At 46.9% G+C, this 19,905-nt stretch overlaps 9 protein-coding genes across 9 annotated transcripts; 2 read left to right on the top strand and 7 right to left on the bottom strand.

Moving 5' to 3' along the window:
- Nucleotides 1–56: 56 nt before the first annotated feature.
- On the bottom strand, nt 57–1,479 carry N7533_001504 (uncharacterized protein; the record flags this gene model as incomplete). The annotated part of the gene is made up of 7 exons (XM_057098154.1): nt 57–90; nt 140–457; nt 510–988; nt 1,045–1,112; nt 1,173–1,209; nt 1,268–1,287; nt 1,335–1,479. 7 exons carry the CDS (start codon nt 1,477–1,479, stop codon nt 57–59), a joined length of 1,101 nt encoding a protein of 366 aa, XP_056963290.1.
- A 1,597-nt stretch (nt 1,480–3,076) lies between these two features.
- Nucleotides 3,077–4,924, top strand: N7533_001503 (bestrophin family protein; the record flags this gene model as incomplete). The annotated part of the gene is made up of 7 exons (XM_057098153.1): nt 3,077–3,313; nt 3,383–3,530; nt 3,605–3,689; nt 3,751–3,873; nt 3,924–4,276; nt 4,327–4,500; nt 4,560–4,924. The coding sequence occupies 7 exons, from the start codon at nt 3,077–3,079 to the stop codon at nt 4,922–4,924; spliced, it is 1,485 nt and encodes a 494-aa protein (XP_056963289.1).
- Nucleotides 4,925–5,241: 317 nt separating this feature from the next.
- Nucleotides 5,242–7,277, bottom strand: N7533_001502 (uncharacterized protein; the record flags this gene model as incomplete). The annotated part of the gene is made up of 5 exons (XM_057098152.1): nt 5,242–5,803; nt 5,857–5,979; nt 6,066–6,318; nt 6,381–6,994; nt 7,069–7,277. The coding sequence occupies 5 exons, from the start codon at nt 7,275–7,277 to the stop codon at nt 5,242–5,244; spliced, it is 1,761 nt and encodes a 586-aa protein (XP_056963288.1).
- Nucleotides 7,278–8,835: 1,558 nt separating this feature from the next.
- Nucleotides 8,836–10,404, bottom strand: N7533_001501 (MFS transporter; the record flags this gene model as incomplete). Its single annotated transcript, XM_057098151.1, has 1 exon — nt 8,836–10,404. One exon carries the CDS (start codon nt 10,402–10,404, stop codon nt 8,836–8,838), a length of 1,569 nt encoding a protein of 522 aa, XP_056963287.1.
- A 1,070-nt stretch (nt 10,405–11,474) lies between these two features.
- N7533_001500 (cytochrome P450) lies at nt 11,475–13,145 on the top strand (the record flags this gene model as incomplete). Its single annotated transcript, XM_057098150.1, has 4 exons — nt 11,475–11,504; nt 11,570–12,676; nt 12,728–12,900; nt 12,965–13,145. 4 exons carry the CDS (start codon nt 11,475–11,477, stop codon nt 13,143–13,145), a joined length of 1,491 nt encoding a protein of 496 aa, XP_056963286.1.
- A 218-nt stretch (nt 13,146–13,363) lies between these two features.
- Nucleotides 13,364–14,476, bottom strand: N7533_001499 (ankyrin repeat domain-containing protein; the record flags this gene model as incomplete). Its single annotated transcript, XM_057098149.1, has 1 exon — nt 13,364–14,476. One exon carries the CDS (start codon nt 14,474–14,476, stop codon nt 13,364–13,366), a length of 1,113 nt encoding a protein of 370 aa, XP_056963285.1.
- A 7-nt stretch (nt 14,477–14,483) lies between these two features.
- On the bottom strand, nt 14,484–16,223 carry N7533_001498 (uncharacterized protein; the record flags this gene model as incomplete). The annotated part of the gene is made up of 3 exons (XM_057098148.1): nt 14,484–15,111; nt 15,161–15,824; nt 15,875–16,223. 3 exons carry the CDS (start codon nt 16,221–16,223, stop codon nt 14,484–14,486), a joined length of 1,641 nt encoding a protein of 546 aa, XP_056963284.1.
- An 835-nt stretch (nt 16,224–17,058) lies between these two features.
- Nucleotides 17,059–17,967, bottom strand: N7533_001497 (purine and uridine phosphorylase; the record flags this gene model as incomplete). Its single annotated transcript, XM_057098147.1, has 1 exon — nt 17,059–17,967. The coding sequence occupies one exon, from the start codon at nt 17,965–17,967 to the stop codon at nt 17,059–17,061; it is 909 nt and encodes a 302-aa protein (XP_056963283.1).
- Nucleotides 17,968–18,610: 643 nt separating this feature from the next.
- Nucleotides 18,611–18,994, bottom strand: N7533_001496 (uncharacterized protein; the record flags this gene model as incomplete). Its single annotated transcript, XM_057098146.1, has 1 exon — nt 18,611–18,994. One exon carries the CDS (start codon nt 18,992–18,994, stop codon nt 18,611–18,613), a length of 384 nt encoding a protein of 127 aa, XP_056963282.1.
- Between the last annotated feature and the right edge of the window lie 911 nt (nt 18,995–19,905).

Raw genomic sequence — 19,905 nt, 5'->3', positions numbered from 1 at the left:
TTCTCGGTTGAATTAGATCAATCGTATATATCGGAATACTCAATAAAATTATTGCATTATATTATGTCTGATCGGTCGGTTCTTTGGTTACTGCAATTTGTTAATAAAGCCCTTTCAACAGTTTCCCAGTTAAACATACCTCTGTGACGCGGTTTCCCAGCGTTGATTTAATGAAACCATTTTGATTATTGTATCACTTCCGTCACCAACAGGAAACCCCGAGGCTTGATGGCTAGCCATAAGTTCAGCTGAGTCAGTCGAGCCCCGGCGAGCACAGCTGCTCAGTTGTGTATGTGAAAACTGGTCCCCGTCAAATATGCGATTTGTTGATTTGGCATTTTTCTTGCGACGAGTAAAGATTCCTTTCGCTTCGGGTGCACGCTGTTTGTTGTGTGTTGTGAGAACATTCAAGGCTGGAAGACAGGCACAAACGAGACCGAGACCAATCTCTGCGTTTCTGGGTTACTGTTAGGTAAATATTTTCCATGATTGAAGGGAGTTGCACGGACGCGGTCAAAATAGATTTCATGAACATGGTCGTTTCGTGGGGTCTATCCTTCTCGTGGACACCAATGACAAGTCGGAAGAGGCTGAAAGCAACGGCGATACCTCCAAGACCCAGAAGAAAGACAACGCGGATCTTCTTCCAAATCGGCATTTGCAAGGACCAGGTCAAGGCAACTGGAAATGCGAAAATTGCAATGTCCGTCAAGAAGCTGATAACAGAATCTGCGATGATAACTCCGGGTTGGCTCAAGCAAGTCGCATTTTCACTTTCGGATTGTCGCCAATAGGCCGAGACGGGGTTGCAAATAAAGATCTTGATGAAAGTGATTATGAAGTAGTAACCGATTGTCACACCGAGAAGACAGTACAAGGCTATCATGCCTGTATAAAATGGTTGAAATACCCGGATCAGAACATATATCAGGCTGCTCTTGACGAAAAGAGCTGTGGGTGCATAAATGGCGGTTGCCACATAGGAGATCTGCGAGCCAATGAGTTAAATTATTCGGAGAATCCGGTATGAATGATGCTATTTACCTTGATGCATTGCTCAAACTCTTCATGGCTCAGCTCTGAGGGTGGGATGGTGCCCCCCGAGAATCCATCTGCAATTCAGGTTATTATAAATTGGATCCAAACTGAAGAAAGAGTGTAAAGTAGCTCACATATCAAGGCATTTGCACAATAGCCCATGAACAGAACCTAATAAAATTCCAGTTAGTCGCACTGCCACGCGAGTTGATGGCCGGTTTTACCATACCCATCCGATAACACATGCCGCTATTGAAATTAGCCAAGCTCATTCTAGTGGCAGCAAGGGTCCATACCATCGTCAATTCCTAGGGCGCGCTTCAAACGCCACCGAACAAGGATCCGTAACCATACCAGCGGTGTCACAACGACAAAGCAAATTATCTGGGTAGCATAGTTGATCAAAAACAAAGAGTTACCATTCTTCACAGTAACTGACATGAGCGAGAGTCAGGGGTGTTGGGAGGCTGTCATCCAGAGATCTCGAAAGATTTTCGCATTAAACCGGGGCCACCATTTCGGGTATTAATTAATCTTGCATGCCTTGCCCCAATGTAACGCCCCTAGAAAGCTTAGTCATTGCCACCACCAGTGACGTTGATGCAAAGTTTGAACCAGCAATTTGAGGAATATTTCTCATATTTAAATTTAGACTAATTTTTAATTTATGGACTTTCAACTTGAATCCCGCTTGTATGCCGAACGTTCAATATTCACTTGACATGCACGTGTGGGATATGCGTGCGATTCGGAATGGGAAACGGGGATTAACCCCTTGAAGGGCTCGGCCAGGCAAATATCTCAGCCGGTTCGCCAAGCTCTGACACTAAACATGTGGAGGCCCCCCAAACCAGAGGCCCGAGCTCCGCGTCAGGGACTTGAACCCAGCCGTGTTGACGCGTTAGATGGGGCCGGCAAATTTCCAAGGCAACTTGGACTCCAAACGAGCAACAGAATGTATGTGATCGTTTGATTCGAGTGGTCAAATTTTAGTGCCAGCAACGCGGAGTTTCACAGTTGCAGAGAAACATACATGTCGTCCAGTGCATCAAATCATTGTCTCCGAGTTTTCCACCATCCATGAAAATCGTAACTAATATTCCGAGCTTTTCAATCCCCTACCAACGAACCTGGAACTTCCTCACCCCCTAGACCCTGATGAGGCGCCAGCATGGCTGAAATGGTGCGACAGCTCTCAGAGGCCTTAAATGTTATTTTAGTTTACGCTGAACCTCAAAAGAGCTCGGAAAAATCGGTGGTCATCAAGGCCAGCGTTTGATTTGCTCCTAATTTCTGCTAATTTTACCACCGACTCCCGATATTGTGCACACATAAAGAGTGATAAGACGAATTATCCTTCTTTCAACTTTGGTCCCAGCCCCGACGTTGTTGATGCGTAGTCTTGGAGCTATCTCGGCACGCGACCAAGTATAACCATAGATAGATGTGTAACTACTTAGGTAGACCCTCGAGTTATATGTTGTCAATACCTCATACTCCCCCTCAATAACCATATATTGGCATTATATTTCCGATCCCTTGGAATGAATCGGCATCTCACAGGAATACACGCGTCTTTCGTGAGAGAGAAAGATTTGCAACGCCCTCGGCGCCGATCCCAGTCAAATCGGGCTATTCACGCGGGGCATTCACGCGACCATCTTACGCTACAACCGCAGGCATTAGACCCCGCTGAATCTTGTAAAACGGCGACCATATGAAACAAAACCAACTAAATTTCATGATCTTGGACTTGGCATGGCTATAGCCGTTTCCCGAGATGGAAAGTGGCGTTGTAGCTCTCTGGGCGACACAGCACATATGGGCGGCATAGGCTAACTGATGAGCAGAAGCCGCAGGAGAGGTAGTGGGTTGCTACGATATGACGTGTTTGGAGCTAGGTGATCTTCCTAAGTCCTCTTCTACCTCAACTTATAACTTTCTGGATTTGTTTTCTCGACCTAGCTAGTTTCCGACCGATGGAAGATTCCCTTTTCTCATTCCGGTATTTTTATACCCGAGCCATATTTATTCAACAATGTCAGACAACGAGGGGCCAGTCGCCTCTGATAATAACCGTCGTACTCCGACGCTCAGATCAACTGGTGTACGCCGAAAGGAAAATGGCGACTCCCCGGATTCGCAAGCCGAGGGTGCAAAGGAGTGGGAGTCCTTTGGAAGAGCCTCGCGACGCCCTAGCTTTTTGGATAACCTAGCAGACTCCCGAGACTCACAGTTCCATGTCGAGGACAAAAGTGAACTAGAAAGATACTTCGTATGCGAGAATGGAAAATTTTGACAAATGATGTCGACCATGAGCAGCTAACTGCAGGTCGACAATTAGCACGGGCCCCGAAATATGACCCAACACTCAAAATGGCCAATTGTTATGCGGATACAAGGGAGTATAATGCCACAGCTAATCATACCTCTGCTGATTGTCGGAGGCTGGGCTACACTAATTACTTGCATGTCTCATTTCTATCACGATCGTATGTTTTCCCTTTGAGAGCGCCTCTCACCCAGTCCACCGAAAAAACGAAGCTGACCTCTCACCTCCCACTAGTCGGAATCAACAATATTTTACTTACCGTACTGGGATTCCTAGTTGGCTTGTCGCTGTCATTCCGTGGCTCAACTGCCTATGAAAGGTTGGCCCCAGTAGCAAAGGACATCGCTATTAGCCGACACTTATTATTGACACCGACACAGATGGGCAGATGGACGAAAATACTGGGCCTCACTTATCCAAACTTCGCGGAATTTAGCCCGTATTATTTGGATACATATTGATGAAAGGGAAGATGAGGGGAACGTGGATCTGCTAAGAAAGCTGTAAGTGAGAATAGCGGGGGTGAAAGGGCTACGACTAATTGAAATGACAGATCTGCTCTCAATTTGATCCTCGCGTTTGCAGTGGCTTTGAAGCACAAACTTCGATTTGAACCAGATGTTGCATACGAAGACTTGGCAGGATTAATTGGCCATTTAGATACGTTTGCCCTTGATGCCCACGATCGGGAGATGTTGAATCCTCACCATAAAACACCGTGGAAGTCAGTGGGTGAATATTTGAGCTTGTCATTTGCCAAATCAAATCCACGCAAATTAATCAAGCGTTCGAAAAAGCCACTTGGGCATCTCCCTGTTGAGATTCTCCTTCATTTATCTTCCTATGTTGATTCTTGTGTCAAGAATGGCACACTTTCCTCGCCCAATTCCAGGGTCAAACAAGTAGGTCAAAAAGTCACCGAAGATCTGACCTCGACTAAATTAGATATCAACTAGTGACATTAATTGCCTCACTGAACGAGATTTTGACTGGAACAGAGCGGGTCTTGGATACACCTCTCCCTGCTGCTTATAGCATTGCTATCGCCCAGATATCCTGGATATACGTTATGCTGCTTCCTTTCCAGCTTTATAAATTCTTGAAATGGACTACTATTCCTGCCTCCATGGGTAAGTGGCTTGATTTCCAAGATTTGATATACAGAGAAAATCACTAACAATGAGTATAGTTGCTGCATATATTATAATTGGTCTCCTCACAATCGGTAGCGAGATCGAGAACCCTTTTGGCCATGACGTGAATGATCTCCCACTTACGTCGTACTGTCGCCAGATTGCAAAAGAGCTTGATATAATCACTGCAAGTCCTGCTCCAGATATTGAAGATTTTATGACACGCCCGGAAAATCTTGTTCTGTTCCCGCTTAGCCAGGCTGGGTATCCTACGTGGAAAAATAGAAACAGAGAGGACATCAGAGCCGCTTTGCGTGCCAAATTCGTTGCAAATCCAACCCAAAACCCTGCTTTAGCTGGCTCAAGTCAGTCCACAAGGAAGGCAAGTTTCTCCACAAGGCAGACGATGGAGTCTGTTTGAGGTAGAGCTACATGGGTTGAATTTAATTTATCCCCCTTCGCCAATCGCCACTGAAAGGAACACTCTCCGTAATGCCTACCACGGAACCAAAATTCTTTGAAAATATTTTTTAAATTGAGATGCCCTGAATTTAATACGAAAATTTTACCTTATGGCATAATTAAAAAAATATTTCAGTGCTAATTGAGGATGAGAGGGACAAGCATGCACAGGTGTAGGATGGATAACCAGATGATTTTACCAAAAAGCTACACATGGTTAATGGTATGAACTGACGCAGTCGGTGCGACCCGAGGCCGCTAGGCTCAAACGCCAATTTACCAGACATTACCAGCTGTCTGCTCTTTCAGAAGCTTTTTGACGTTGACGTTACGCCAGAAATAAGTGCAAAGAACACAGATCGGCGTGAGACAAACTCCCACAATGACCATTTTTCTTTGAACATTACCATATGCACCAACAATCGCGGCTCTCTCTGCGGTGCCATCTTCATATGACATTTGGGTCACCAGACTCGAAAAGATGCTTGCACTTAAGTGCTTGCTTTCCTCCGGTAGTCTTGCGTAGATCTGGCTCTGAAGGATATTGTTCCACATCCCACCAGCAATGGCAAAGCCGACCGCAGCACCGATAGAACCAAACAAGCCCCAGACAGCGGTGACAACCGCTATCTCTTGGTGACTAACCACTGCCATGACAGCAAGTTGACCGCAAGCTGAGAATATGCAAGACCCCACACCAACCAAAACTTGAGTCAAAGTAATGAGGCCAACATGGGTATCTGGTCGACGGAATGGGATGAGGAGAGCAGTTCCAAGAAGGAAAATCGGAATACCAACCATGGTAGTCCACTTGAAGTCTCCAGTAAATCGGATAATTCTGCGATCGTCAGACAGGTTAAGGGGGTTGATTGAAGACAGGAGACTGCTTACGCTCCAATAATGGGTGATAATATGAAAGAGGTCAAAGACATCGCAGAGACAACATAATTGGCCGTTTCGATGCTCAGTCTGTTCACAACTTGAAGATATGAGCTGAGATAGGCATTCCAAATGCTGGTTCAAGTATTAGCAAAAAAGATCATAAAATCCAGAACTTGAACTTGAAGAGTGCTCAAAATATTAAGTCGAGGGACACATACAAGATCGAGGCAAACATTATGCAATATAAACAGCACGACCCAATGATTGTTGGTTCTTTTAAGTACTTCCATGGGAGAAATTGCACGGGAGAAAAGAACCGTTCCCAGCAGTAAAATGCAGGGGCACAAGCCACACCAAGGACTTCCATGGCGATTATGTATCCACTAGCCCACCCCTTGGGGGCATACGCGGCGATGCTGAATGGTAGAAGAATGAGGGAAAATGTTGCCGTTATCAAAATGATTCCAAGGACTAAGGGGCGATATAGCTGTTAGTCGCGTGCAGAGTTTGGGGAACATGAATAAATAACGTACTGTCAAACTCAATGGCGTAGTGACCAATAGACTGCCACCATTTTCTTGTGGATTTCTCTTTCTTCAAAACTCCACTCTTCTCCGCTTTCCGCTGTAATACCATCATCAAAGCAAAGACTGGAAGGCAAACACCAATCAGAATGATAGCAAATGACCCGAATGCCCATCGCCAGTTCAAATCAGTCCAGAACGAATCGGCGATCCTGGGGCCTGCGAAGGTTGTGGCAATTCCAGGGGTTCCCATTAGACCGACTATCGTCATTCGATTTTTGAGCGAGGTCATATCGGCAATCATGATTTCGACAACATACAGGATTCCAATATGACCTACCCAATACAATGTATGTCCCGCAGTATATGCTTGCACGTTATTGCATGTGGCCTTGACAATCAACCCGATGGTGATTAAGAAAAGCATGAAGAGGAAACCCTCGACACGACCCCAAATATCAACTATCTTCGCGAGAGTGAGTTTTGATGAGCCACCGAGGATAGTGGAGACAACGCCGACGACAGCCAGAAGGCCATGTTGATTGAAGAATGAGGTAACATAGGGGTTCAGAGACGTCTGGACAGAGGTGAGAAGTGCATCTGCAAACGAGACAAGATAAAGGCTGTACTCGGTTGGTTAGAATTTTGACTTTCCCGTGCCAGTTATTTGTGGGAATGTATGAGGTTGAGAACTCACAGAATAAAAGTCAGAATCAAGGTCTTGGTGGACCAAACCGAGGTAATTGCTCTCACACGTTTCACGCCCCCTTGGAAATTGTCCGAGTCATTTCGTTCAGGAAGATTCAGATGATCCTCAGTTTCTTTCACGACATGATTCACCACCATTCCTTTCTCAGCATCCCCTTGAGAGTCTTTGCTTCGTGGGATTTCTTCTGAAGCGGCCATGCTTGATATCTAATAGGAGACTCAAGGGTAGCGGCTTTTGGTTCATAAGAGATCCAGCGTTGAAAAGAAAGGCCTGTTCATGGGAGAACTTCGTGCAATTTATGAAGTCAAGTTTCATCCATAACGCTTCGAGGAGACAGTAGCAAATTCTAATGGTCTTGCCACGCGACGAGGCAGGATGTAACGCCGATACCGCAAAAAAAAGAACCCCTCATATCAGATGATCTGATAAAGGCTAGGGCTAGATCGGCAACCAATCATGTCAGAAATCAGTGCCTTGGCTGTGCGAGGAAGGTTTCGCCCTAATCAAGATGCCGGCGTACGACTTGGCAGGAAGTTTTGGTGTTGGTTGAATGCTGTTGGGATTAGATTTAGAATATCGAAACCACTAAGTATCCATTCAATCTGGCTCTGAGAATCCATGGAAACTAGAAAAGATGATGTCCCTCTCAAATTTGTATAAAGTCTGAGGATCTGAGAACTTTTGCGAGCGCCGGCCGAGGAGCTTTGGGCTCGCCACAGACATACGCCAACATAGCGATAATTTTATAACTTCGGACTATGATATCCTTGAGGATTTCAATCCGAGAATTAGGGCCGCCGAGACATCGCCTCCAGGACATGAAGCTGCTGAGAGGTTCGGTTACCCCGAGCGGAGACACTAAGAGGTGCCAAGGATTAAGGCCACCCACCATCTGGGCAAGGGACCAGTGGGTCAATTGCTACCCCTGGCAAATACGGAATTGTCCCGACGTCGGGGCAATAGTTACTGCGAGCCTTGAACAGTGGCCAGACCAGGTTTGCTTTATCTTCTGATGCAGCTCTAGTCTATTCTGCTAGTGGTGAATAGTATCTCGGTGCTTTAGTTCTCCGGTGCATATATTAATGGGGTTCATGGATCCCACATGCCTGCCAGGTGGAATATACACCCCTCACCAGGACTACAAGTATGCGAGAAAGTAACAAATGGCAGACTACTAGTAGTACATTTGAATCAAGGTAACGGAGGACTAGGTATCAATTAGAGGAATATAGACGTTTCGTACCATGGTCTAGATTTAGCAAGATACATTGTACCACAAATGACTCAAATTGTCACATTGCTGGGGCAAAGATGATGTTGTTCATGAGTTGCTGAGCCCTATGCAGCCCTGTAGGCCTGGAGTTAACCAGTAGTACTCTCAATGGCAATTGCATAGTTTCAGACCTAGCATTACCTACATTACCGACATGACTACCTAGGTAGTACTAGTACGACACTCCGAGGTCACCAGTATCTTCCAAGATTCCATCTATGGATGTATTGATTGCGGCCTCAGTGGCGCCTATTTGCCTCGAAGAATTAGGTCATATGCTTGTTCATATTTTGAAGTTTGGGTCATCTAAAGCCCTGGAGTTTCGGAATTCGAAACGGTGCAATTCTAACATTATATATGCTTTTTACGGGAAATAGATTAGTACTTAGTAAAAAAAAGGAATGCTGTGCCAAGACCTTGAACAAGAATTTCGGACAATTGCGGATCCTTATATCCTCGGATTTTCCACTCTCTTAATCATTTCACCGCTTGCGGGCCTCCTTCGGCTCGGGAAGATATCTCGCAGCAACCGACAGACCACCAGCAAGCAGACACAAAAGTATCCAGATGGCATAGCCTCCGAGAAATTGGGTTCTTGCTCCGACTGCAAAAAGACTGGTGAAAAGGGCGGGAGAGAATGCCCTTAAGGCACTGACATGTGTCAAGGCCAGAGCATTCAGTGTGCCCAAGACCATTGGCGAAGGGGCGATATCATTGATGGCAAGCTGAATTGCCGTGAAGCTCATACTGACACCGCAACCAATGGTCAAAAACACCGGGACGAAGACCCAAAAAACCTTGAGTGAGGCCTCGGTGTCCATGCGCAAAAGGACATTCGCAAGGGGGCAGGATAGGAAGAAAAACGGATAACTATAAGCACAAACGCGAATGACCCCGTTCGATCCGATCTTTCGTTGCAGCGGAGGAAATACCAGAAGAAGCCAGGCGGCTTGGGCGGCACCGTTGAGTCCCATCATGAGGGAAATCTGGAAAGGAGTGAAGCCGAAGCCACCCAGGTGAACTTTAGTGTACCAGAAGACTGGGATGATGGCGGTATAGGCAAATGCGAGTACCATAACGTGGCCGTACACATAGAGCACCATGCCCACACCTGGTGACTTCACAAGCTGCCAAGTCGTCATGTCACCGCGGCGGGAGGGCGCAGGGGATGCAGTCTCGTCACCATCACCCTCTACCGCAGGTGCCTCTTTCTTCAGAGTCTCTTTGATAAATAGGGCACTGGAAATGGCAGCGGTAGCTCCGATAGATGCGATGACTAGACTTGAGAGGGCGTAGGGGTAGACCTTGAAGAAGTGAATGGATCCAAAAACGCGTGGGAATTGACGCACGGGATCAGCAAGGGCACCACCAAGGAGCGGTCCTAGGAAGATTCCCAAGTTTCCACTGAAAGCAAACCAGCTAAATGCACGAGCCTGGGTCTTGGGGGTGCTGTGCTCGGCCACCATCGTACGTATGGTAACGATAGTCCCGGCGAAGACACCAGCAACGCATCGGAACATGATCATCTGTGCGATACTCTTTGCCATTCCGAACAAGCCAGTCGCTAAAGTCACGCCAAATAAAGAGAAGACTAGGACCGGTTTACGTCCGATGCGGTCGGCTGCTCGGCCCCATAGAAGCATGACGAGGGCTTGTGTCAGAGAGAATAGCGACTCGATGAGCCCGCTATAGAAGCCGATATCCGAGTCTGGGACGTTCCCATTCTCTTGGACCATTTGACTGACATAGGGGAAGATGGAAAAGAAGGCCAATGGCTCGATTACTCGGGCATAGCAAAGTAGTAGGATCTGGGTGATGGGTAGAGGTTTCTCATCCTCATCCTCGTCATCAGCACTGTCGTTTTGAGGAGACGAGCCATACGGAGAGCTGGAATCGCGCTCAGCACTGACAGAACGCGTAGCACCCTGGGACCCTAGCAGTGAAGTTGACTCATCTACGCGACCGTCGGCGAAGGCCTCGGCTGTCATTGACCGGGAAGCCGCAGCTTGGTCGTGATGATGCCCGTTTGTGTCCGGTTTGATGGGCGCCATGTCTGAATGTCGCAGCTAACCGAGCGAAATCGAGCAAGGGGAACTCGGAATCGGACTCCTACAGCCCTGGAGTAAGCTTGGAAGTGGGAAGTGGTCTTCCTGCAGGTGAGATGTGAGGCGTGAGATGTAACGGAGTTTCCTTCTCGCCTGTGGCTGGTGGAGCCGGGCGGTCGGCCTGGTCAAATGGCGTGCCATCCACGCAGACAAAGAGAACTCCCAGTCTTTACTAGGAATTAATTAGTTAGTTAGGATGAGCTTGTCTTTCCGACCTACATGAAAGACCGTTTGAAACTAGGCAGGGATTGCTTAGCTTCAATTCAATACAGAAATGGAACAGAGAACAATCTATGGTTATTTGCTCTGAGTCCATGCTGTGGAACTCTGTCAGGGGACCCCTGGCTTGGCAATAAGTACCGATAGGTCGAGAACTTGAATGTACCCCGTAGTAAATATTACAGCCTTGATTCGATCGCGTTCACAGGTTTTTTGTATACTTAGGTACCGAGGATTACTCATTGGCACTGAGATTCATACCAGGAACCCGGGTCCTGTCAAAAGGGGACAATTTTTGCCGACGGGCTGACAATTCAGAATGCGTCGAGAGTCAGTGGGTTTTTCTGGCCTTCGAAGCCCATACTAGTATGTGATGCGTGGTAGAGACGATTGCCCGGGAAGATGGCGCCTGCTTGTACGGAAACACATATGCCCTCGCGATCTAGAGTCTTGCCCCTGTCAACTACACGACCGCGTGCCTCACGGTCTGCCACTTTTCTGCCTTGTAGCCTGATTGTATGCATCCGGCGGGGCTGACATAACCTGATATTAATTGCTCCGCTTCGCTCCGCAATTATGCAGTCCCAAAAGGGCAAGGAGCACGAAGTGAGTGATGAGCTAATCGCCATGAGAGAAAGCGTGGCGGGGAACCTCGTGTAGGCCCGGCGGTCCAACCACGAAAGCCCGATTGCATTGCGTTATTTACACTGAGGTTTTTCGCCGCGGAGATTTTCAATTTCACAAACCACAGATTCGTCAGCATTATCCCTGCGATAAAGGCGGGGTACAGCGAAACAATGTCATTCACTGCGATCGTAGCCATTGTGGTGAGTTTCTACTAAATCAAAGTCTTCTCGTTAGAAAACAACCTCTAAACATTGGAATTCCACAGCTTGCAGCATGGTTGGTTTGGAAGGTGGTTTACAATCTATACCTCAGTCCTCTGGTGAAATTCCCGGGCCCGAAGTTGGCAGCGTTTACCAACCTGCAGAATATCTACTGGACGTTGACCGGTGAAGAGCACTACAAATTCAAAGAGCTACATGATAAATACGGGGACGTTGTTCGAACAGGACCGAGATCCCTTGTCTACCGAAGCCCACAGGCCTGGAAAGATATTTATGGTCACCGCAAATCCGAGGCCGGATCATTCCTCAAGGACCCATCATTTTACATCCGTGGTCCCCGGGGTCCAAACATCGTCAATGCGGACGATGAAACCCATTCTCGTCTACGAAGACTTTTCTCGCCCGCCTTCTCGGAAAGAGCGCTTCGAGACCAGGAAGATCTGGTTCAGTCCTACGTTGACTTGCTCGTCGAGCGGCTCAATGGCGAAATTGCCGCATCTCGACCTACGGTTGACATAAGTCGATGGTACAATTTCACCACGTTCGACATAATCGGCGATCTAGCCTTTGGTGAGCCATTTGGATGTCTTCGTGATAGCAACTACCACCCTTGGGTGAAGATGGTATTTGGCAGCATGAAATTACTTGCAATGCAGCGGCCGCTAGGGATATACCCCTTCTTGGCACCGATTGTGAGAAGATTGACCCCGAAAAAACTTATGAAAATGAGAGAAGAGCACTTTGCTTTGAGCATTGACAAAATTCATCGCCGACTGGCGAGGAAAACTGAGCGCCCGGATTTTATGACTTATGTCATGCGTTTCGACGATGAAAGATCAATGACTACACAGGAGATGGAGGCAAATGCTGCCCTTTTGATCGTGGCTGGAAGTGAAACAACAGCAACTCTACTTTCTGGATTTACATATTATATGCTAGGAAATCCCTCAGCGTACCAGAAAGCTACAAGTGAAGTTCGTGGGGCTTTCGAATCCTATTCGGACATCAGTGTTGCCAGGGTCAGCCGATTAACCTATCTTAATGCCGCTTTAGAGGAAGCATTGAGAGTATACCCACCGGCCCCAGGTATAACCCCTCGAGTTGTTCCGAAGGGAGGGGCGGCTATTGATGGAGAATTTATTCCGGAAGGGGTGAGTCTGAAGAAAATATTAACAACCATGGGACATACTAATGTTCATCAGACTTCTGTCTCTGGTGCGCATTATTCTACGTACCACTCTGCTTCCCACTTCAAAGACGCCGATGCTTTTATCCCAGATAGATGGCTGCATCCCACAAACAAGGAATTTGAGTCAGATTGCCGCGGTGTCTGTCAACCGTTTTCGCTGGGACCTCGAAATTGTATTGGACAAAAGTGCGCGCTCCCCGGTCAGTAATTAATGATACAAATTCGGAGCTAACAGATGCATGGATTGTAGCCTTGCCTATGCGGAAATGCGACTTATCGCGGCAAAAATGCTGTGGAGCTTCGATATGGCCTTGGACAAAAGCTCGTCGGAGTGGAATGTTCAGAAGTCTTACATTATTTGGGAGAGAAAGTCACTGGTGGTCAAACTTTCCAAAGCGCAGGATTTTCAAAAACAAGAGGTTACTAGTTAGATGTAGTACGTGCTAGGTGCTTAATGGCCGGTGAAGTTTAATTTGATGTACCTCATACTACTAGTAGGGAGTGTGAAAAAGAGAAAAATAAAAAGTTGAAGACAGGATCCTCTAGAAAGGACACCTAAACACGCGAATACCTAGCTAATAAGGCGCTTAATCATATGGTTATTATTCATGCTGTGTTATCAATATTCCTGATTATTGCACAGTGTAGCCTAATCTTCATCCTCCGAAAGCAAAAAGCTGTCATTTTCCATGTCACTGGATAAGCGGCGCTCTGCATATAACGGGAGGAGAACTTGAACTATATTCCGATGACCATTTAAGGTAGCAAGGCTTAATGAATTGAAAGTTTTACCCCTGATCTCAACAAGCTCATTAAGATCCGCCCCTGCTGCGAGGAGACGCGTGGTGATTTCCAGATGTCCCGACTCCACAGCCAGATGTAAAGGGGTTCGCTTGCCATGATTGAACACACGGGCGTTGACATCTGCCCCAGCTCTGAGGAGAATTTCGACGACTTCTTGATGTCCTGCTTTGGCAGCAAAGTGCAAAGCAGTAAAATAGTCACCCTCAAATTCAACATACTTATCAAGATCCGCCCCTGCTGCGACAAGACAAGCGGTGACATCCGAGTATCCTGACTCCGCAGCTAGATGCAGCGCCGTCTTGATTCCATTTACTTCAAGAGGAAGATTAACATCGGCTCCCGCGGCCAGGAGCGATTCTGTGACCTCTAGGTAGCCCGCCGTCGCAGCTGCGCATAGCGCGGTGCCGCCGTCAAACACGCTGGAATCCAGAATATTTTGGAAATTGTTATTAGAAAGAATAGCGTCGAGGAGTTGAACATCCTGCTCCGATATTGATCGTGCGACCAGAGCTATTACGTGATCTTGAGAAGAGACGCGGAATATGCGACTGGTCTGAAATATTAACCACACAAGGGCACGGTGGCGGTGGTTGAAGGCCCATTTCAGCGGGTGATGTTCCCGTATTCTGGCATTGGAGTAACCCATGGCTGCAAAGTAACGACTATCATCATTAAACCGCTGCTCGGGTTCCCCCTGTGGGAGGTTATGCACGAGTAGACTTGGTGCCCAAGGAAATTGGGCCAAGGTATGTCCGTGCCTAATCATCTTCTGCCAAAGATCCCAGGTTTTAGAGAATCCCTCTTGAAATGCTTTACTATGCTGCAGCCAGTGCGTAGAGGCATAATTAAGGAATGGATGATCATACTGTGTTCCTGTAGGTGTGAGCGGATCTTCGTAGAAGCTTGCCAGATTCCCAACGACGTCCAGAACTGAATGTTTGATCTCGGACCCCAACATGAATCTTCTAAGTGCATGCATAGAGCCCCCCCGATGACCATGCATGGCCCAATGTGTTCCAGGCTATGTCGGAAGGAAGTACTCGTGGACGCGAGCGCTTTTGGGGTTCCGGCTGCTGCTGCTGTTGCACCCGAGCTAGACTCGTTTTGAAATCATCGAAGTTGAGGTAACTGACACAAATCTCACCCACAAAATGATCAGCATTCTGAAGGTTGAAATGGAAGACATCTAGCTCGGGGTGGTGAGGAGGGTATTGCGCCTCTGTCAGGAACTTCCGCACGCTATGATGCGCAAACTGAACAATGCAATCCTCCTCGTCACAGACGAGAAGATTCTCACACCAAGATGAGATCAGATGAATTCCATTAGTGAGACGCTCTCCCATTGAATGAGGTTGGTTAATTTCAATAGAAATAGCTTCTCTGAGTTCGTCACGAGTCAAAGGTCTTTGTGCAGCAGCTACCCATTGAAAACAACGCTGGGCAATATCCCCATGATGCTGGAAGAGAATTCGATGAAGGGCACGGTTGAAAGTTTCTGTCAGGTCTTTTGGGAGGTCTCTGATAGCCTTTCGGATTTCATCGTCACAATGTCGGGAGCATAGTTCATCAATCTGGAAGGCAGCCCATAGAAACCTTAAGGTGTAAGTATCTTATCAATAAAGCGATATTAATTGGAACTTACATGCCATCTGCTCCATCAGTTAAAGCTGCTTTAATCTCCTCGATGAGCTTGGGATCGCCAACATTCAGATCCTCTTTGCGCAGCTTTTCATCGATCATGGCATTGACGTACATAGCTATCTCAGATTCAGCAGCAGGAGTCTCCGTGAAAAGACGATCGAATCCCTCTACGAAAGCCCGTTTCATCTGATCTTTAATGCTTTCACGGCTCGAAATGAATATAAGAACACTCAAAGGCCTGGCTCTTGCTACTAGCGAAGATAGGGCTCCCAGAACCTCATCACAATCTGGCCTCTCGCATTCGTCAAGCCCATCAATCACAATATAAAGCTTTGTGCATCTTTCAGCAATCGTGAGAAGAGCATTGACGAGACTTTGGGGAGTTGAGTCCATGTCACGCTGTATTTGCTCAATGAGAGGTTTTCCGTCCTCTGGAATCCTAGCCTGGCTGAGTGCTTGTCTGATGATCGACTTCAGGATTGTTGCCGACTGTAATGATGCATGGTTATCAAATTGGACAAAGAAAAAGGAAAGGAGAGTATTCGGGCTGCGTTTCTCCGTCAATATCTTGTCAACGATGCTCGATCTGTTGAAATAATTAGTACTTGCAGTGATATATTTGTTGATTGGAAAGCCTGACGTGAGGATGGTCTTCCCCGAGCCAACTAAGCCATTATCAGTACTGTTCATAAGATCAATTCAACAGAAGACTCACTCTTGCCTGAACACCAAAGAACAGGTGCACCATTTCCATCAATCCATTGGATGAACTCTTGTGTTTCAAAAAGCCATTCCCCTGTCCCATTCTGCCGCTTGCGGCGGCTTTGCTTGAGTGGTGTCAGGAAGTTGTGAGATGAGAGCGAATCTAGCAGTCCTTGGGTCTCCTCTTTGCGTCGTCGTTTGGAGATGCGTGCCTCCTCGGATTTACTACTAGACCATTTGAAAATACCCTTCGAAAATTGCTGATTCGACGAAATATCCTCGCAACCGCTTTGATCTGAGTTGCCGTCCTCTTTTATTGCCGCAAGGAACTTTTGCTGAAGCCTGGCGTTGAATCTTTCCATCTCCTTTATCGAGGGAGTAAGTCCTTGCAGTGCGATTTCTGAAGAACTCCAAAATGAGAAACCCTGAGCTTGACTCAATTTTTAGTTGTAGAAAGAGAATCTAAGCACCTTCAATATCTCACTTACGTGCTTTGGTCGAAATCTCAATTACTCGCTTGCAAAACTCGATTAGCGATGCATAAAAGTCGCAAAGTGATCTTCGAAGCGTTAAGGAATTCCCATAGAACTTGGAATACTGTTGCAATGATGGACATATCCTCGCAATCTTTAAGAATATTTCCGAAAATGTTTCATAATATGCTGCAGATTTATAAGCAATCTAAGAAGTCTTGTCAGTCTTCATTCAAACTTGTAGTATAACGATCTTTAATTTTGAATAGAATTTCAGAAACATACAAGCACAGTCAACTTGACACTACCCCAAATGAGAAATGGTAAATTTGAGTGAGATGAATTGAAGTCGTCAACGGTCTCCGAGAAGTCTCGCGCAGATTGAAGCACCGAGTAGAACCTGCTTGAAATACTTTGGCCTTTTCTGTTCCGGTTCTGGGAGTCGAGATGGGCAGTGAAGATGAGAACCTCATCAGGACCTGGGACCGCCTGGATTCCAAGGAGCTCGGTGCGCCAAGGCTCTTCAAGGCTTAGTTGAAAATTAAGTATTGAATTTTCCAATGTCCACAACGGATCGGTCGCGCGTATTTTGCTCTTCTTGAATGAAAATTTATCTTTTCCCGGGACGAGCGATCTCGTCCTCGGATGAATTTGCTTGTTTTCCTGGGCTATTCAAGTTTCGAGTGCAAACGAATCGTTAGATGGCGATTCTGTAAGAAAATTGTCATGACATAAAATCAGGGCACTTACCCAGTGGAATTAGTGCGGTTTCAATATCGTCATTCAAACTGTATCGCTGTATCACCGCTTTTGTGACAGAAGCCGCGGTTGCTGCCGCGTAGGGCTGCCAAAGCTTATTCTTGTGACTGTCAGAGTAATCGCATATGCCTTTGATGACAACAGTTGGGATTTCATCCCAAAGACCGGCACCTTCCATCTCAAAGGCAACGATGCTGTGCTCCTTGGCTATCTTATCACGGTGTTCTCCAGATTTCATGACAGTATCCCCGGAGGCAACGCGTCCGATGAATATTGCCGGGCCTCGGGCTTTGGCCTGTGCTAATCGCTGTCCCTCGACAGATCCCAATTGGGCCCTCGGTACGAGTTTTGATTCATCACAGCCAAGCTCCGAACATGGGTGTTGGGTAGCCACGTCGCATAAGTCGGCGTCTCTGAAGCAGAGCTTGCATAAAGAAAGATCCCTGTGTTTGTGGGAATATGCTGACTCGAAAAGTTTGTCCTCGACGAAACCAGGATACTGATAGCTCGTCTTGTAGTTCCTCCGTACCGATTCATCCTGCAAGACCTTGAGATGATGCGCACTGCCATCTTCTAGCTCTCTTATCCCGGCCTCGGTTTTGAAATATGCTATGAGACCGCGGATTTCTTTATTTGGCGCATGCACGTTTCCCTCGCTCATGCCCTTCATCACGAAGCCACCTGGATATTGCCGACCGAGGCGATATTGTAGAACTCCGTCACTGATAACCACATCGCCCAGAAAGGCCGTTTGTATGCTAGGCGACCCTCCGCAAATCCCAACCAGGAATGCAATTTGAAGTGCAGGATAGCTTGTACGCAAGCTCGCCGCGGACCCCGCAACAGCCGCCGTTCCCATGGCGGGTAGCAACATGAGCACAACATTGTGTGGACCGATCCTGCCATTCCTGTATGTGTTTTTATCTCCATCAGCGCGCCCGTATTGGTTGTCATTCAAGTCCCAGAATTCGTCGACGAGAAGCGCAGCGGCGTCGTACTTCGAGTGGCAAGGCGCATATTACTGCGATCTGGAAGTTGCGCCGGAAGCGGGGGCGAGGATAGCTCGACGGCGGAGTTGTCGAAGAGTCCGAATTGTGAGTCATTGAGGAGGTGTTCGCGCATCATAAAGTCAGAAGTTTGGGTGAGCCCAGTTGGGGCTAGAAGAGGATAGCAAGGGGAAATCATCGTTCACGACGGGGAGCTGAACTTGGCCCCCACTCCATCCCCGCAAGTGACAATTGGGCAAGCTGAGCATAATGTCGACTACCTATCAGATCTCAGCCTTTTGAAAAAAGAGAGGGCTCTAATTTTAACAACAACAAACTAATCTGGATTTTGCAAATGCAAAAAGGTTTCAATTGTTGTCGATCTTGTCACAAAAGGAAGGCAATATCTCTACTGTTGGGCAAGGCCCGGATTGGCCTTGTATTCAAACTTTGAAACGTGAAAAATTGTGAATAAAGCCAGCGTCTAGATCATATTTTCTCAAAATAAGAATGACATTTCTTCAAAATCACTCAAACAGTGCAAGCGACTCTAGCACCACTCAGGTCAACGGGAATCGATTTGTCGGGGTTGCCATCAAGATCCGCATAAGTGCTCTGCTCGGTCAGAGTAGCAATGGTAGCTCCGCCGTTGGTGATTTCACAGTGGATTCCATTCGGAACGGTTGCTAGCTGAGCGGAGGAAGCCAGGATCTTGCCGTCCTGGCTCACAGGGCTTCCAGCGAAGAAGACTCCGATGGAATGTGCGAGGCCATCGGTGGCAATTTGAGCAGTTGCGTAGCTTCTGGTCAAATCATTCGAGAGAGCGAGTGTAACTGGCTCAGTATCGCGAGTCTGGAAAGTACTGGCGGAGACAGTGGCCGCAAGGGCGAGGTAGATAGCATTGGTAGCCTTCATTTTGTTGAGGATGAAAATTGAAAGAGGCGTGACTCGGAGTTCTTCGGATTTGAAATGATATGTTGGAAGCTACTTTGGAAGAAATTATCCTCTATTTATGCTGTTGATGTCCTCTTTGATGTTGGTGTTGTCTTGAATATTCAGGCGACCAAGATTTGATCCTAGTAGGGTGCCAAGATAGATATTATCGTACAGCTCGACCTATTGTGTGAGGTTTCCTTAACATGTACTGTTTCAACAGGGTGCCATGGGAAAATCAAACCAAATATCTGACATAGAATCTTGGATCTCATGGAAATCATGAAGTGAATAGGTTGGACGTCTGGACGGCCTTAGCAAGCCAAGACTGAACAGCCTTGAAATGATTCACGGCGTCCGACCGGCAGAACGCCTTAAATAGTTAAATATAGGACATTGGGATGTAGTCCAAAAGCCATATATTTTCCACGGACGCCATTGAGATGGTAAACACCATACCAGTACGATCCTTCACTATTTCAAAGACGGCAAGTGAATTAATTGACCTACTGCTGGTTTGTCAAACTGTTGTTAAGGTGAAATCCCTAGGTTTCTACATAAATGTTGAAACCAATGAGTCCAAGTTGAAGGGCTTAATTAGTAGTTAGTATAAGGCCACCCATCAACTAGTTAATTAATAGCAGCGGGGGTGGAGCCGGAATGAGTCCACGACGAATCTCAAAAGTTCCGAGGTTTTGCAAGACAACTTACAGGGCCTCCGCGAGCAGGTAGTGTTGTCAATTGTGGCAAAAAACAACCGAACATATAGATTTTTCAGACTTTCCAAAAAGAAATTGATATCAGGATGATAACTACCGAGTCGCTCGTGTTTCTGAGATTTCAAAGTCATCTTCAACTTTATCTTTCTTGATGTATCTAGTAGGATGATAATT

Source organism: Penicillium manginii (assembly GCF_028828005.1).
Source record: "Penicillium manginii strain IBT 31320 chromosome Unknown utg000002l:1.0-5564898.0:1.0-5567710.0, whole genome shotgun sequence".
Classification (NCBI taxonomy): Eukaryota; Fungi; Ascomycota; class Eurotiomycetes; order Eurotiales; family Aspergillaceae; genus Penicillium; species Penicillium manginii.
Note: the sequence above shows the minus strand (reverse complement) of the source record. Positions and strands in the feature narration are given on the sequence as shown.